This window comes from Triturus cristatus, chromosome 1_2, assembly GCF_964204655.1.
Source record: "Triturus cristatus chromosome 1_2, aTriCri1.1, whole genome shotgun sequence".
NCBI classification, from domain to species: Eukaryota; Metazoa; Chordata; class Amphibia; order Caudata; family Salamandridae; genus Triturus; species Triturus cristatus.
Genome location: NC_140580.1, coordinates 1140465885 through 1140484791, shown reverse-complemented (window position 1 = coordinate 1140484791; position 18907 = coordinate 1140465885). Strand labels below are relative to the sequence as shown.

Here is an 18907-nt window from a genome sequence, read left to right as displayed (position 1 = left end):
TGCCAAACGTGAGATTATCGCTGGAAATCCAGCGATAATCTCACAAAGTTTGGCGATAGCTTGATGATAGGGACTCACAAACTTAGCCATGATATCCACCCTCCATAGGATAACATGGCTAAGTCAGTCCTGAAGCAGACGTAAGGAAAGTAGCGATAACAGAGGTTATCGCTACTTTTCTTGCCGCTATGCTTCTTAGTGTGAGGCTTGATAATAGGGGAAATGTCGCTAATTCTCCCGTTATTCTGGAGAGGAACGCTGGCCGTTATGGGAAAGGGCGAAGAACCATGGATTCACACGTTAGCGTGTCCTTGCTAATAGGGCGTTAAAATTATCGCTGCTTTTTGTCCGAAAACGGATGCAAAAGCGGGGATAACTTTTTAACGCCTCATTGATGATATGCCCCATAGTGCGCGTTAAAGGGCCTTGGGCTGTGCTGGCACTGCGCCCTGTCTCCTGAAAGGACCCAGCATCCTGGCACAGGGAGACACACATAGCAAGTGCCCGAGGGTTCTGGGCGCGCAGCGTAGGCTTGTGAAAAGTACAGTGGGGCAGATTTACAAGCCCCTTGGGCCACTTTTGCGTCACTTTTCCCATGTTAAAGTGGCGCAAGGGGCTTGTAAATCTGCCCCAGACTGTGCTGTGAGGAGGTGTGACTCGCCCTTGTAGTGACCCCGGCTTACTACTGGGGTTCACTAGTGACGCGTCATTACTTCAGGAATAAGCTTCTTTTATTGGCCTTGTCATGTGCACCTGCGCCTGCTCACACTCCAGAGTATGTTATGTTGCCTGTATTTTTATAGCGCGCTATCACCCGTGGGCGCATCGTGGCGCTGAGCAGGGGTGTGTTTAGCCTGACTAGGGCAAAGGGTTCTTTAAAAAGACAGACCTTCGGCTTCTTGCGAAATTCGAGAAGAGGGGAGTCTGCACATGAGCTGCCGACGGTGTTGTATAAAAAACACAAATACACACCCGTGTCTATCAGAACCAACTGGTGGCCGTGGCCAACGGGTGAGATGATTGCTTTCATTTTCCTCTGAAGCATTTGCCATAAAAAAGGAAAAGAAAGCGTGTTACCATCTAACGGTGGCAGTCTTGTGCTGGGCAATAATTGGTTACAAATCAAAAATCAAAAATAAACCATCACAAATAAATTTAAGAGAACAGTATGAGTGCTTCCCAGTGGGCAGGTTACTTGGAGCAGGTAAAGAAACACTTTATTTTTAATGCACATCACATCAAACTAGGATTTTTATTTGTGCAAATACAAAGGTACTAATGGCCTTGTAATCTGAAAACAGTTTAAACATAGAAGGGTGACAAAAAAACATAAGGATAACGAATGGATCAAAAACAGAGCATGGCAAAGAAAAAAGTATAGGAAGAACAAATGACGTCACTGACAGAGCAAGAAAGCCAATAACTGAAGTGGGCGGGCCCATGGTACATGGTGTTCTTTGGCGGGTGTAAATATGATAGGAAGGACAGTTTTGTGCCAATAAGAGTCATTTCCCACCGATTTACGGGGAAATTTAAGAGTATATATACAACCTGCTGTTCCATTGAAATTCTATACATTTCTATAATAATTAAAAAATGTTATTACGTAGGACGTACTCCCCTAGGAGTTAGTAAGTTCTTTTCTCTTTTTGTTGTTGTTTTTTTGTGGCATATGCTTTCTACAAAAAGTATATTTTTAAAGTAACAGTGCCTCGGCTGGCCTAGGCAAGACCTCTTGATTTTTTCCAATTATGCTCGTTCATTTATAAAGATGTTTTCAGGCCAAAGCAGAAAGTGATACAATACATTATGGGTCGATTTGAAGCGACTCGCGGTGATTTTGCAGACAGTGCACGCTGTATCACAAATATGTACCGTGACTTGGACCTTTCAGAAAGTGGAGCGCTCAGACACCACGGCTGCGTCACCACAAAGTAATGAAAACATTTTAAATCAAGCGGAAACATGCATTGAGGAATACAAAGTGAAAAATTCGCATGTTACATTCCATCCGCTTGCCATAATATGAATTTGGGATAAAATATTACATACGTTACCTTTTCTTCGACACGTATATATCCCCTCTCCGCTTTCCAAGGTGTATTTTATAATGCGGGACGGTTTTAGGACCGCCGAGTGGGTGTTAATTCGTTGGCACCGACGCACACGCACGGCACGTGCACAAGCCATTCATAAAAGCACCAGTGAAGCCGCCGTCTCTCCAAACGGAGCTCCCGGTCGGGTTTTGGGGGGAATCGCAAGCAATGATGTTCACAGGGTTGTGGGGTTCGCATCGCTGGAGCTGTGTTCCGGTAAATTGATTGTACTTTGTCTAAGGGATTTTCGGGCCCTGGGCAACACGTATGGGACCCCTGTTTGAAACAATGTTGAATTGTATTACACATTGTGTACTAATTAAAGCTAGCATAATGTAGAAAAATATAAAAGTATGGAGGGCATGCGGAACAACCGAGGAAATAACATAACCTGTATTTGTCAAGACCCCGTTGGGTGTCTCGAGGCACTGAATAACAGATGTCTCTAATGACCCAATGGTACTCATGTTATCGACCTCAGAAGGATTAAAGGCTGAGTGGACCCGCCGGGATTTGAACCTTGTGACATGGGGCACAGCCCCCCCTACAAGAGACACATTAGTCCACTAAGGCACAAGACTCTGCCTTATAAGGAAATTCGGCTAAAAATGGTTCCGAGCGGTGACAAGTCAGAGGTAGACGGGAGTTTGACCCAAATTATATAGCGAGTGCGTCACATCTGAAGAACACCACCCTGGCCATATTGACGGACCAGGAAGGGGGTGGGGGTGCTGTCTTTGACTAGCCGGTTACGTAGATGTAAAGTTCGCTACTATGGAATATACATTTGTAAAACCCTTGCTATGGTGTCATATTTTACTCGTACACACAGTTGGCGGTGGGTAGCAATAGTATTCTGTACACCAATCATTAAAGCTAATGAAAAATATATTTAAAAACCGGTAACGAGGGTCCCTGCGGCAGATATATGTCACGCTGGGGCCCCAAAACCCCCTAAGATTACATTGGTGAGGGGGAGAGGTTGAGAGGGAGAGAAAAAGAAAGAAAAATAGGAGGTGACGAAGAAAGAGAGGGGGGAGAGAGACAGAGGGCGACCCCCTTCCCAGAGGCTCCTTTAAAGCCAGGGAGGGGCCTGGGTTATTCCCAGCTTTGCCCAGGCCTTAAAAGGTTTCTGCCTTCAAAACATTGCTGATCAGTTCAACAGAAGCGAACGATACATCGCTCGCAGCGGGAAACACGGGAGTAACGAGGGTCCCTGCGGCGCAGGAGGTGAGGGGGAGACCATTCAGCCCACCTCCCACTGAAGTTCGGGGGACCCAATTCAAGTCAATGACAATCATTATCTGATTGGGGGGGGGGGGGGCTCTTCATATTCTGTAACTTGTTTTTTTTCTTTTGCATATTTAGATAGCGCCAACTCGACCCGAAGGTATTGAAGCGCTTTACACGAGCACCGTATTTACATTACACATGCAGGCACGGGGAAATTAAGTGATTTGCCCCGAATCACAGGATGTGGACGCGACCCCGAGGCTCGAACCCTGGTTTCCAGCACCAAAGTCGGCAGTCTAGCAGATGGACCACATCCCCTCCCCACGCTACGTCACTGGCAGCAACCTCGGAGGGGTCGAAACGGGAGTACTTGTGAGCTGGAGAGGTGAACAGCGCTGCACACCTTCTTTCACCAGAAGCTGTGTGGCCCCCTCTGCCAATCCCTGCCAATCCGCGAGATCTGAAGATGTCTGTGTACAGGGGCACGTTGTGCCATCTCCAGTCTCCCCCACATGGGCTCCCAAGAGTGGGGGAGACCACACGGCCTTCCACTGGACAGGGCCGGCAAAAATAAGTGTCACCAGCGGCACTCCTTTCATCGAAGCTTGCGACGTGAGCTCTGACCTCTACAGCTGTCCTTAACGTGACAATGTGTGCCCCGGGTGGGTATGGCGGCATGTCTCGCTGTTTCGCATCATTGTCAGTAATACAGCGCCTGGATACTCACGGGTGATAAGTAGCGCTTTACAAATCCGTCGTTTTATTGATTGAACAGGGTTTAATGTTAACCCACGCAGGGGCGGCTGGTACTTACAGGTGAGTGCAGCGCGCATGGTGGCGGGCGCGGGACCCAGGCAAAGCTCCAGTCCTGGGAGTGGGCTCGGCAGGTCATATAGGCACCAGGGAGGGAGGGAGCCCCTCTTCCCATTGGCTGACACTCCGAGCTGCAGGTGTCTTTAAGGGCGGAGCACCGTTACCTGTACCCAGCGAAGCTTTGGACCTGCCCAGGTACGGAGGGAGGGCACCGGCTGCAGACGGGGAGTCCGTCCAGCTGATGTGAGGGGGGCACACTGTGCGTCTGCGCTTTCGCAGCGCTTGCCCCTCCACAAACTGGGGTGGGAAGGGGGACGCTGGGTCGCAGACCCCGTAATTAAAAGTCGACTTACAAGTCGGGCTCTATAGTCATGTCGTAAACTTTATTGCGGAAAGGTAATCCTGTCTGAGGCAGTCCCTGCTACATTTCACGTTTTATCTTATCTTATCTTGCATTTCCTAAGAATATTTACTTTTTTCAAGCTGTTTTTTCTGCATCTCTTTCTTTTACGCAGCATGACTCTTGTAAATGCTCTGAACTCTGAACCCCAGTGGGGCAGAGGAGGGGCAGGGTGGGGCGTTGCAAAATGCGGCATACGGCCGATTGCAGGTAAGTTACGAAAAAAATAAAGAAAACGAATTTTGTTGCACGCGCTGCATCGCATTTGGCGCAACGAAATTCGTTTTTTTCCCCCCTAACTTACCTGCAAACGGCCGTATGCCGCATTTTGCAACCCCCCACCCTGCCCCTCCTCTGCCCCACGTCACCACCCCGGTAACACGCCCTATACGGGCCATCGCTGCCCCCACCACCCCACCCCTCAGCTGCGATAGGCTAGGCTGCCTGGGCTGGGGTTGCAGCCTGTCAACCTGGTCCGTGTTTTATTTTCTTTATGATTTTTAAGCTTTATGTAGCGTGAACTCGACCCAAAGGTATTGGATCGCTTTACATGAGCACCAGTTACATCACATTAGGACACATTCATGTTTTTGTAGGCGCGGGGAGAATAAGGGATCTGCTCAGACTCACAGGATGCTGAGCCGACGCTGAGACTCAACCCCGTTCCCCAGTGTCAAAGTTGGCAGATCTGGCCGTTACGCCATAGTCAGTCACTGCAAAGCATTAACCTCACCTCCAAACTCGCGGTTTAAAGCCAGAGGTACCGCCATTTGTGTTTTTGTTTCGTTCTTTCTCCATTCAGGTGCCCACATCTCACCCTTCGTGCTGTGCTTAAGCAACGCTATGGGTCCACGGAGGAGGTGTGAAGGCAGCTGCAGCAGGGGCGTAACAAATACCCCCGCGGTGGGGGGGGGGGTGGCAGCCGCGGCCCATGGAGGGAGTTCCGTGGGGCGGAAAGGTGGGGAGGGGCAGGGGCAGGGGCGGCTGGTGACATTTGAAAATGGCGGGGCGTAAAAGTGCTGGAGGAGTGCCCCGTCAAAACGCACTCTGAAACTAGGCCCAAAACACCCCTTCCCCTCCATGGACATTTCACATCTCTGTTGGGTGTCCGATATCTCTCCTCTTATTCAAGTACCTATGAAGTCTTTCTAATGTCTCTATTGTTTATTAGCTATGATGTATTTAATAAAAAGATAACCAAGTTATCTTTTTTCCCCACAGATAAGACTGACGAGGCATAAAAGTAAACTTATGCCATTTGTTTGGTTTACCGGATCAAACTGTATTGAGTTTACACCGTTTGGGAAATGCCATCAACGCCCTGAGGAAGGAAGACTCCGAAACGCGCGTCGGCGCATTTGTGTGTTCTTTATGTCTTTGTACTGTATTGTTTACTTATATGTATTTGATTATTGTGTATGTTTTTATTGGACGGTTCACTTTTGTATACACCGCACTAATTGTTATTTTCTGAATGTGATTTTGTCATTGTTCATGTATTATTTAATATTTGTAGTGCTTCGTCGATCCTAGCCTGATGAATAGCTGGCTTTTTGTAATGGTCTGTCACATTGCCGAATAGGCCCCAGTGATTCATCTATTTGTGGCACTTTGTAAACCCTAGATTGCCTTTGATATGATTGAGTACAATCACCTCCTTTCTTCCTTCATACTTGTTTGAACTGGAACTTCTAGGCTCAGGTTTTGAATAGGTGAAGGTGTGCAAAATAACGATGGACTGGGAAGCAGGCCCGAGTAATTATAAGTGGCTGATAATTCTGTCAATCACTTTTTTGTATACTTCATTTGCAGGCATCGAAAAGATTGTGTTTTATGGAGCAAGAATTCTACTGTGAAGCCCTCAAAAGTTCTGACATGTTTGTGAAGCCAAATATCTTGAAAACTCAACATTTCTGTTAGATCCCACTGAGAGAAGCCCTGCAGTCTTGCCCTATGGGTGAGCATACACGCTGAACCCCAATTCCCATGAATCTTAAAGGCAGCATGACGTTTACACTCCCAAACGAACAAACGCTGACTCCCTATGCGTGAAGATGCTCCCTCCCAGAACAGCGAGGTTGAGGACGCGTTAAGATTAAGGGCCCGATGTAGGTGGCTAAATCCGGTAAATTTCAGGGTTACCGATCGCTATTTAGCCATTCCTAATGTAGGTGATGTTTCGGTAAATAATATTTGCTTTAAGAATTCGTTAATTACCACCAACTTCAAGTTGGTGGTAATTAACGAATTCCTTTAAAAATTCACTTTTGAATTTATTTTTGAAGTGCCATGTGGCACACATCCATGCCCTTAGGGCATGTATGTGCGCCACATGTGCACACAGGCACATTTCAGGGGTGCAACAGGGTGTCCTTTGGACACCCTGTCACCCTTGAAATACCTCCCGGTATTACCGATTCGGTAATACCGAATCGCTAATACAGAATGGCTTCACATTCATTCCTATGGGCCTCCAAGCCCATAGGAATGAATGGGTAGGTATTCCTTATTAGCGAATCGGTATTACCGATTCGGTAATAAGGAATATTAAGGAATCAGTATCACGTTTATTGGGCTGATGCTAACCTAAATACTTTATGTGCAGTGAAACACGGCAACCCTGAAATGTAAAGATTATTGCATAATGACCACATCATGATGGTGCATTTATGCAGTGCGTGCTTGTGAGTGCGCAATATGCATTCCATGTGTATTAGTCAGCCGCACGAGACCAGCGAGTGGAAAGTGTGGTCTGGTCTCAAGGCGAATGGGACAAGAAGTCCCTTTGCCCGTAGTTATGGAAACCGGTCCTGTTAGACCGCCGGCGGCATAGAAGAAAAAAACGTCCCCGCAAAACCCGTAAACGGGAGTGTGGTAGTTACCCCTGGGGGGAGAGAGAACGCGGGGGTTAAGAATACTGTACTCGGCTGTTACTCGTGCCGGCGCCTGCATGTGAATGGAATTGCCTGGTGACTGACACGCTGGTCCCAGGCTGCTTAAGCCCAACCTCTCTGCCCCCGGAGAATCTGTTTCTAATTAACACGAACGCGTCTCTCCTTCGCGATAATTGGAAACAGAGGCCGCTCTGCGCGTAACCGCAAGCCCTAGGACGTGGGCGGTTACATTTGCTGGGAAAGGCGGGACATGCACCCACCTTTACCCAATTGCGTGCTGACTTTTATGGAAGGCGCACGCAAACACCAATAGAAATATTGGTGGAAAAAATGCCACAAGCACGAGCTTGTGAAAAGTCCTGGTCAGCTGCAAGAGGTCGTTTTCCTATTGCATCGCATGCGCGCTGCTATAGGCTCGACCTAAAAAACCATTAACCTGGGCTGAGCAGTCCTCCCCATTTGGCGAGAGGCGCCTACGTGCCCAACCCTGCAGCAGGCACCAGATTACACCAGCCGCAGGCAGCCTGTCACAGAGCTAAAGGCTCTGTTGACAGTGATGCTACGGATCAGTGCTGAAAGTAAAGTAGCTGCTCTTGGACCCGGGCCGACTGGCACATTACTGAAGGGAGAAATGAGGGGGAGAGTTCCAGCCGCTTCTGACAGCTCTATGTATCCAGGTTGACAGATCCATGCCCTACAGCCCCATCTGGTATATAGAGAAGAGATCCCATCAGGGCTGTAAGTGGGCCAGGTCTCACCGGTGCTGAGCACCGGCAGTTTTATTAAGAGGGCCTCGAAACGGGTCGCTATCGGGCTTTGTTTTGTGCCCTGACACACACGGTCCATTTTTTCCGGACTGCAGTGACAGCGGGCAGATCGATGTGCGCTGCTCACACTGCTCACTTCTCACTAGTGGAGAAGTTACGGCATGGTGTCATGCCAGGTGAGCGTTGTAGGGGAATGGAAATCCTTTAAAGAGAGGCATTTTCTCTCTGGATTTCCCTTCCCTTTTTGAAACTCGGTAGCAGCAACATTTTCGTGGTGTCACCAGGACTTTAAGTGGAAGCTTTTTCAATATTATATGTAATAAGCCATAGTTGTTGCTTATTTGTCTTATGCAACTAACAACCATTGACAAAGCCAATAGTCCTGACTTGTAGGTATGATGTTGCTTGTTGTATCATATATCTGGATGCAATGACAGAAACAGCAAAATACAAGCCGAGCGGCACGCTATGCTAAGCACAGATTTTCAGTTTACGTGTTTTAAGCCCCGCCCTTAATTACATTGGCCACGCCCCTTTGAGAGACCGCTCAGTTTTTTCATCCCATTTAAAGCCCTGGATCCCATAATCTAGTTAGAGATGAGAATACGGGGATCCAATGACAGACAATCAGTACGGTGACTAGATAACCCCATGTTACCAAGGATGTCTTGCTCCTGTTGTAGGTTTTCATTCAACAACGACTCTACTACATTCTGGGAATTGCAGCCCTGGCTCGCATCATTTGAACTAACAGAAAATCCCAGGACTAGAGCATTGTGTCTCTACTTACATGGAGTCATCTAATTCCCTTAGGCATCAGAATTAACAGAAAAGTTCTGTTAGCCAGTAAAGGCCTTAAAACATACCAAGACCCACAAGAGGCAGCATACAGAAAGTGGTATATCAACACAGTGGTCTTTTAGGGAGAATGTAAGGCTGCCCGAGGGGGGGGGTTGCGCAGCGGCCCCCCTCCTAAAAGGGCGGCCGCCTTAGTGCCACAGGAAGGCACAGGGGTGAGAGGTCTAGTCCCTGGGTCCGCCAGGGGAGACTCCAGCAGATGGCTACTTCCGGCGGGGGCGGGGAGGGGACAGGGTATTTATACGGTCTCTGCCCCTTCCTTATCAGACGGGCAGGCGGCATAAGGGTGGCCTGCCCTGGGATCGCCCGTAAGATAACCCACCATGTTTGCATATTGGTTATGCTAATAAACCTGCAGCAATATTTCTCCACTTACAATACAGTGTCGTGTGGTTTATTTATGTACTTATGTGTTTTGTGACAACTGTTGCCGATATTGGCACTAAAGCTAATATCCCGACACGACCCTAGCAAAAGGAGGATCGAGTGCAGGCAAAGCCCTTCCCACACAGGCACAGCTGCAGTGATGAATGCACTGCATGTCTCATGTTAGGCGCAATTTGAATTGAGTCTCTCGGCCCTGTTTAGGAACGCAGTATTTACACGCGAGCCAAGAAACGCTAAAAGCAGCAGTAGCGCGAGCAAACTACAAAGACTGATGCAGCTCAATCAGTCCTTGATATACTTATCCTAGCTCTGAGCGCAGCACAGCTTTTACGTATGCCGTGTACATTTCAGATAATGGCATTTCTAACATATTTCTGTGGAATGTGCAATTCATTCAAGAGAATAAATCAAGTGTGTACATATCACGGAATGTAGAACACCTCCGAGGGGTGCTTGCTTGTGATATGCAATGAAAATATGTCTGCATATCACAGAAAAAGAGAATAACGGAACAAAGATAATATCCTGTCAATGAAAACTAAACAGGACAGACAGTCGTGTTTCTTGCAACACGGAGATGGTATTCCTACCACAGCAGACTCTGCGGTAAGGTGCACCTCCTGGTAGGAATTAACCGTCTAGGCAAGCCGAGCAAACACTTGGGGGCAGACCCTCTACTTGATTTTTTTAGTGGAATAAATGACGGTCCACACAGACTCCATCCCCTGCATTACCAGTCAAACAAGTGACATCTTCGACCCCCGGGTACGATAGAGGGCAGCACAGGTCAAGTGAAGCACAGTCACCGTCAGCGCTTACAAACAATTTTTAAAGGTCCACATGAGCTCTGGAGTTGTGTGCACTGTCAAAGCTCTCAATTGCGTGACCTGTCCTTTCAAATTAAACAAACTGTAGTGCTAAGCCTGTCGTGGCACCGTCCCAAGCGCAACCTCGCCTGAGCAGTCAGCAGAGTTGGAGCAGGCTCAGAGTCAGTCGACAGTGCCATGATGACTCGCTAAAATATTTAAATATATTAGAATGAAATACCTGAAACTGAAGCAGAGAGAGCGATCCACGCTACGGGCCAGCCTCATGAGGCACTGCAGGCAGCTGGGCCCGGTCTGGACTCGAGCGGCATTACTTGATGAGAGGCTGCAGACTAGACACCGAGGGGCAGATTTATGTTCCCTGGCGCATCCCTGCAAATCAGCATGGATGCGCCAGGGAAGATGCGTCACGCAAGTTTGCCCTTGCGCCACCACAGATGCGCCGCATTTACAATGCGGTGCATCGTGGCGCAAGGACAAGCAGATATGTGACGCATCTGCCGGCGTAAGGTTGGCGCAGTGCGGTGATGCGGGAACACCACACTGAAATGCGTTAGCGTCACGCCTGATGCGTGACACTTGGCAGGTCTGCTTGGCAAGGGGCCTCCTCAGCACACGTGCCTAAGTGGAGGCTATCGGTAGAACGGCTAAACCTCAGTTCATGGACATGGCAGTGCAATGCTAACTATAAAGAGATCTTTACTGTTGCATTTGGCAGGACCAGATATTCACATGCTGTCTTCCACCTTGACAGAAATGACACCACCCACCTACGCCATGATCGGTGTAGCTCACCACGTATTTTGAGACAATTTGTATTCAAGACAAAAAAGAACTGGCGAAAATGTGCATGTTCATTAATGAGTAGGAACAGATAGGAGCTCAGATAATATAAGAATGTGCGTCATCGACATTAAAAGAGCACATACTACAAGTGCCAGGAAAGTCTTTACAGGGCATACGGATGCTAGGGCACTCGAATGAGCTGTCATGCGCCTCAGCGTCACACATGGGAGTTGTTTTAAATATGCCCATCAAGAACTAACCGGTGAATCAAATCATGAAAGCCAAGTTCAGTGACAAAAACAAGGCCAGGCGGCTGCAGATAATGTGGGTGCGCAGTATATGGGCAAATGGAGTGCCCGGCCAAAGGAAAGAAATGTGCGCCCAATGTCAACCTCAAGCCACGTTCCTTCCAGCAAGTTAGCATGTTCACCACAGACAACTCGCGGGATCTCACCACCATTTCTACCAAAGGGTACGTCACGACGGGTGGCACCACCATGCTACTAAGCTGCCAAACTACTAAAATGCTTGGACTGATGCATCAGTCCTGATGCACCTGCACCCACTGAGTGGCATAGAGACGTGAAAAGACAAGGCAGCATTTCCAGCACCCCTAAAATAACTTGTTGCTCTCTACTGATAAAGGAATGGTTCCAGAAACACGTGTCTAGAGTTACACAGCACAGACTGCACCAATAAGGTGAACAATGCTGCAATGATGCACTGGGGCAAATTGAGTGCTGGGATATGAGGCAATGTGCCCCCATCCTCCTCCTGTTTGAAAAGCCTCCCTTTAGCTAAAAAGCTAACGGGCTTATGTGGATGCACCTGTGCCCAGTCAGTAGTACAGAGACCTGCTAAGACTTTGGGCAGCATTTTCAGCACCCCTATAACAACTACTGGTGAAGGACTGTATCCAGAAACATGTGTCTAGTGTTACACAGCACAGGCGGCACTAGCAAGGGTTGAAAAATGAAAGACTACTACTGAATGAATGAATGAATGTGCATTTCTAAAGCACATGGCTACCAGAAGGCCTCCCAGCGTTAGAAGGAGAGTCATCACTGTGCTACAGTCAGGTTTCATGGAAACAGAAAAGTTTTCAGGAGTTGGCGAAAGGACAGATAGTTCTGAAGTTCTGAAGTAAGTGTTATCAGGCGCTGTATTTACCATGATACATTGGGAGCAATTTGAGTGCTGGGATGTGAGGCAGTGTGCTCTCACCCCCATTCTGTTTGAAAAGGCTCCCTTGAGCTACTGAGAAGACTTTGAGCAGCATTTCTAGCACCCCCAAAACTATTTGCTGCACTCTACTGATGAAGGAATGATTCCAGAAACACATGTCTAGAGTTACACAGCACAGGCTGTACAAATATGGGTGAAAAATTGAATACTAGTACGAAAGTAAGTGTTATCATTTACCATGATGCATTGGGGCAAACTGAGTGCTGGAATTTGAGGCAGTGTGTTCCCACCCTCCTTCTGAGACATCAGTGCAGCCTGTGGCCCTGAGACCTAAGGTAGAGGTATAGCTCAAGAAGCTTGAGGATGCATACGTCATTAAGAAAGTGACTAGCCCAACTCCATAGGCATCATCCATCGTAGCCGCCCAGGAACCAAACTACCAGGGGAGGGGAGGTGAGGTTATGAGCCAACATGCGCCTTCCAAAGTTGGCGATCAAGAGGAAGAGACACCTCACTCCCACCTTCAATGACATCGTCAGTGAATTTTGTGGTACGCGGTGGTTCTCAAAAATGGATCAGAGATCAGGGTAGCACCAGATCATGCAAGACCCCAGGTCTCACTAATTTACGACTTTTGTTTTACACACCTGGCCTCCGCAGGTATAAGAGACTTAACTTTCGTATATCCAGTGCAGCAGAAGTGTTTCAGAATTTCATCCAAGAGGCACTATCAGGGCTGCCAGGTGTCATTAATGTGAGGAACAATATTCTTATGTACACCTCATCAGTGGGAAAACACCATGATCGATTGGAGAGGTGTTATAGAAACATACAGAGTGCTTCCTCACCCTCCATAGCGGCAAATGTGAATTCATGAGGACAAAGATCAGCTTCTCTGGATGTCAATTTTTGGCAGACGGTGTGGCCATGGACATGGCCAGATATTTGTCAAAAGTGAAAGAAATCAAAGAGGCACCACCCGTCTAATATATCCGAAGTATGCATTTTGCTTGTGATGGTAAATTAGCGTGGTTGTTTCATAAAAGATTTAACGTCCCTTATTCAGCGACTGGGAGAACTCACTCACAAGTCGTCTGTCCCATGGGTTTGTAACGAGGCACAGGAAACTTTGTTAAAGCACACCAAAGAAGCTTTATCGGCTGACACCGCTCTCATCTATTTTGACCCAGTGCAGGTTACTGAACTGTCTGTGGACGCCTGTTATCCCAACAGCAACTGTGCAGGGAGTGGGCTCCTGTTGCCTATGCCAGCAGAGCTCTTACCCCCACGGAGCGGCGCTACTCCCAAATAGAGCAGCCATAGCAATTCAGTGTGGTTGCCTCCATTTTCATCTATATGTGTACAGACACTCATTTGTTGTCAATACTGACTATAAGCCCCTGATCCCCTTGTTTCACGGACCAACTTCTAAACCTCCTCTGTGTATTGGGAAGTAGATACTTCTGTTGCAAAAGTACTCATTTCGGGTGGAATACAAGTGACATCTCAAAATCCGACCGACTATCTGTTGGCACATCGCAATGCTGTGACACCTCAGTAAAAAGTGGCTGCACAGGAAACTGAGGCTTATGGTATGTGGTCAAATGGTCTCCTGGTTGCTTCCCCACTCATTGGAGACTATCCAAGATGCTGCCTAAGATGATGACGGCCTATAGCCAGCCCTACAAGCTGCCAAGTCAGGACAGTTGGAGATTCTCAAGTCTCACTGGTCACATCGCATCCCGGATCCACTTTAACACTTCAGACATGAGTTGGCAGCAGACCCCAGGGGCTGTCTTCTCCAAGAACATCACCTCATGATTATGAGTAGCCTGATGACCCAAGTTATTCAGCTTGATGCTTGGGAATTAATAGAAAATGGAAACAGAGAAACCACATTGGAGGAAACCAAATCGTTAAAAACCAATTTAAAGGAAAGATAATCTTAAGGAAAAATTCAAAGTAACATTAAACTTGGGTGGAGTTTAGGACTACTGTGGGTTTTTGGGGTTCAGGGATGGGTTATGTTTAAGGTGCTGTGGGATTTTAGGGGTCAGGAATAATTGGAGTTGGGCATAGAAAGGGTTTTGTTGGGTTCAGAAATGGGTGGAGTGTAGAGGTCATGAGGAATTTGAAGGGTTCGCGGGCGAGTGACGTTTAGGTGTGTGAGATGGTTTTAGATTTCCGGGATGAGTGGAGTGTAAGAATGTTGAGGGCTTTTCAGGTTCATGAATGGGCGGAGTTTAGAGCTGGTGAGGGTATTTAAGCTTCAATCTTGGGTAGTGCCTTTGGTGGTGAAGAGTTTTTAGGGTTCAGGATGGGGTGGAGTTTAGGGCACTGAGGAGTTTTAAGCATTCAGAGATGGATGGAGTTTAGACATAGAAAGGGACTTTTAGGGTTTAGGGATGAGAAGTTTAGGGTGATGAAGAGTTCGTATGTGTTATGGCTGTTGTATAAGGGCTGTGAAGGTTTTTAGGGTTCAGGGATGGGTGAGGTTTGGTTGCGCTGAGTGGTTTCTAAGAAAAGGTAAACGCCATTCATTTTGAAAATTTCCATTAAACAGTTGAGATTAAATGGTTTCTCGGAAATTGTTTTTCTATGAAATCACATACAACCATTCAGCTGGTTCATGTGAGTCACTGGGGATAGTGAAGACGAAAAACAGGGGGCCTCATTTTCTAGATTGTGAGGCACAGCAGCGCAGCATGCCTTCCTGCTGCGCAGCCGTGCATCAAAATAAAAGATAGAAGATACTGTGCATTCCTGTCCTTCTCCCCTGCGCCGCCACACAAACAACAGCTGTGTGCCAATGCAGTCACCCTTGTGCCATTGTGCAGGGTTGCCTGCGTTGTGGGTATGTGCAAAATGCGGCACGTATAGAAACTGGAAAAAACGAGGAGAAATAAAAGTATTTCTACTGGTTGCACCACTCCTACCCCTCCCCTGAAGAGGCGTAGGATTCTGACGCATTCCCAGCTTTGCAACATGTTATTTACAAGGCCATGAAAAGTCACGCAGGGTGACTTTACTTGGCCTTCTAAATATGGGCAAGCCCATTACGCTTCTGGTGCATAAAGAAAAAAATTGAAGCCATGGACTTGTAAACGAGGCCCTAATAATGTAGCAAAGTGTGGTTCCTCAGCTTGATGAACTAGTGGAGATGACGGTATAGGCCTGTGCATGGTGCCAGGCGACTGGGAACCCTGACCTGCCATCACCAGTCATCATAGAGAGGGCTGCAAAAAGGTGTCTGTATGCCACCCTTGATTTTGTCAGCCTGCCAGATGGGCAGCACATCTTGGTCGTCAATGACGACTATTCCTGATATTCCTTGGTCATGCTCATATACGCTCAAGCTGTCAGTGAGGCGCTGCCAAAGTAAGAGAAGATCATGACAAAACCAGGTTTGTAATCGAGAGTTGTGAACAGATGTTGAACCTCTGTTCCATGGGCAGGAGCTCGCGGAATAACTTTAGTCGTAGACTATTGCCCACAAGAAGGTGAAACCGAGGTGGCCCCATGCCAACAGAGAAGTGTTGAGGTTCATGGAGGTTCTGGCTCCCCCACAGATCCCATGAGACCAGCCAAATTCTTGGACTCACTTGATTTTTTTCTCCCCCCCCTTGCCAGCCTTCTCAATCTTTCTTTTTCCTCAGCTGCGGTTCCCACCTGTTGGAAACTAGCATGGGTCTCCCCTATTATTAAAAAACCCACACTGGATCCCACAAAGCCAGAAAACTTCAGACCCATTTCACTGCTCCCATGGGCGTCTAAACTGGCAGAAGCCCATGTGAATAAAGTACTATCCCATCACATGGTGAAAAATCACGCCCTGGACCCATATCAAAATGGTTTCAGGCCAGGTCACAGCACCGAGTCGGCCCTGTTGACTACCACTGAACATCTCCGGGACGTTCTGGATGCCGGTCAAAGTGCCGCGCTGATCCTGCTGGATCTCAGCGCGGCCTTTGACACGGTCTCACACAAGATCCTGCTGAAACGACTTGAGGCCATAGGGATTGATGAGCTCGCCCTCGAGTGGTTCCGGTCCTTCCTGAAGGACAGGTCCTTTCGAGTTTCAGCCCCACCTTATATCTCCCAACCCCATTCCATCGAACAGGGAGTCCCTCAGGGCTCTGCGTTAAGTCCATCCCTTTTTAACCTTTACGTCCAGCCTCTTGCAGTAGTGGCAAAAGAGTGGGACCTCACGCTGGTGTCGTACGCCGACGACACACAGCTGGTCATCACTCTCTCTGAAGGCCCTTCAACTTCGGCTGCTAAATTCAGGGATGGCTTAGCGGCAGTTGCGCAGTGGATGACGCGCAACTGCCTTCAACTGAACGTAGGGAAAACTGAGGTGCTTCTCCTCGGTAAGAACCCCGGCCACTGGAGCGATCATTGGTGGCCCTCTCTGCTCGGCCCCACTCCCGTGCCAAAAAATGTTGTGAAGAACCTAGGCGTCTGGCTGGACTCCTCACTCAACTTCCAGTCCCACACAAAGAAAGTGGCAGCTACTTGTGTGGGTCTACTGAGGAGTCTCAGTCCGATACTCGGTTTCTTCGACTGCAGAACTCGTCAACTTATCATCCAATCCATTATCCTTGCCCGGCTGGACTATGCCAATGTTCTATTCTTAGGGGCGAATAAAACAGAACTAGCACGGTTGCAACGAGTTCAGAACTCGGCCGCTAGGGCTGTGGTTGGCCTTCCGCGCAGGTGCTCTGCCAGAGCCACCATCCGGAAATTACACTGGCTGCCAATTGAATCCCGAATTCAATTCAAAATTCTCACCACTGCATTTAAAATTCTTAATTCAGACGGCCCTGAACTCCTACGTCCGCTTCTAGCACCCTACACTCCCCAGCGCACCCTGCAATCGCTGGGACAGCACCTGGTGACGGTCCCGCGAACCAAGCTCTGCAGAATGGGCGGCCGCTCTTTCAAAGTTTTAGGGGCTAAACTTTGGAACTCCCTGCCTCTGCATATCCGCACCCTGACCAACCTAACTACCTTTCGAAAGGAACTAAAAACCCACCTTTTCTCTGTCATCTAACTCCTCTGTGGTGTCCCCCTCCCCTCAGGTACTGTTTAGGTCAGCGCCGGGACGCTCCGTTGCTGGGGCAGCTGTTTTGCGCTTTAACAAATTGCTAACATAACATAACAGACCTTGAATAAAGTCATTCACATTGCCTCTGCTAACTCCATACCCTTAGGCTATTTACACATTCCCCCTATAAAAGCATTGTAACAATAATAGGGCATCTCACATGCGTGGTGCCAATTTTGTTTGCAGAATAAATGAATTGGAGGGACGGTTCAGTTATATAATTTTTTTTCCTTGAGGTGTTTACTGTTATCTTCAATGATTGGTGTATTAGTTCTAGTTTTCATTACACTAACAACAATTATATACGTGTGTTCTCGTTTTGTGTAGTGGCGCACGCTATTGTATACGAGTTTAAAGTTGTTCAAAAATAATGATTGATTTAGGCATGCATCCGGCCTCTTTGACAGTCACTCATGAAATGCTGTAGAAAAATGCATGTTTATTTTTGGTGTACACATGTTCCACATGCATGTGTCTTTCTTTATTTCTGAAAATCAATAAACCAGCCATGGTCGGCCTTAATACAAATAAATAATCATTTGTTCTTTCCGGAGTAAAGAATGTGTTTCTATTGCATGTTCTAGGTTCTTATCATAGCTCTTCTATCGTATTTCTGTTTTTCATAATATATGAGTTCAACTTGTTCATTAAAAATGTACTGTCTTAACCAATAAGATGCTTTAGGAAGTAGTAGTTACTAGTGGTGTTGTACCGACTAATAGATTGGTTTCAAGAATAAAATATTTTTAATCCAACCTGTCTACATAATTTGGTGCTGTGAACATGCGCGCGCCTTCTGTCCCAAAAACATTATAAGAAGTATTGTTTTGGAGGAGAGCCAGTGATCTTTTGAGCTTTGTTTGTGAAACGGACAATATGTTAGTATATATTGCAAATTGATTTAGGGTAACTATAATTATGGACATTTTGGGGATTTATTAATTCATGTTTTGGCTTTCTGTATCAAAATTATTTTTGAATCAACCCATAAGGTTATGAACGTTGGAATCTAGTCATGTGCATGTTTTATTAATAGCCTTGGATTTTGGGCCTGGTTGAGAGTTCTTCGAAGGGGTTAATCCACCACAACCATGACAGATATCCCTCCGCCTTTATCCAACGGCACTTGTAATACAGCGGATGGGAAATCCATCGCATTTGTGATAGAGTAACCCGTCACCAAGCTATAAACCAGGCCTTATAGATAGTCCCACTCCCGACTAACAACCCTCTGGTTTTCTTATTTAAAACACTGACAGTTTTCGGTGGCCTTTATAGGGAATGGGCTAATTACTGGAAATGTTTGGTTGCCGAGGAGTTGGAGATTCCTGGAGATTTTTGGGGTATTGCTAGTGTACCTGTAGATGTTGCCCAGAAGTCTGATTTGGCGAGTGTTAATATGGTCTTGCTCGTAGTGTTTTGCGACGTGTGTTGTGTTTTGGTGATTTCATCCATGTTACATTATGGTATTGTGTCATGTGCAGTATGGTGCATTGTTGAAAGTTGATTATATGTCTTGACATTGTGCATTTTATGTTAAATTGTTTCGATATT

General features: G+C 47.2%; 1 protein-coding gene across 2 annotated transcripts in view; it reads right to left on the bottom strand.

Annotated features, from left to right (window-relative positions):
* Positions 1-4226, bottom strand: part of LOC146868866 (histo-blood group ABO system transferase-like) — a 547149-nt gene extending 542923 nt beyond the window's left edge. For both annotated transcript variants that reach the window (XM_085613883.1, XM_085613884.1), the window contains exon 1: positions 4144-4226. In XM_085613883.1, the coding sequence (XP_085470009.1) occupies positions 4144-4162 (19 nt within the window). In that variant the 5' untranslated portion in view covers positions 4163-4226. The remainder of the gene's footprint in view (positions 1-4143) is intronic.
* Between the last annotated feature and the right edge of the window lie 14681 nt (positions 4227-18907).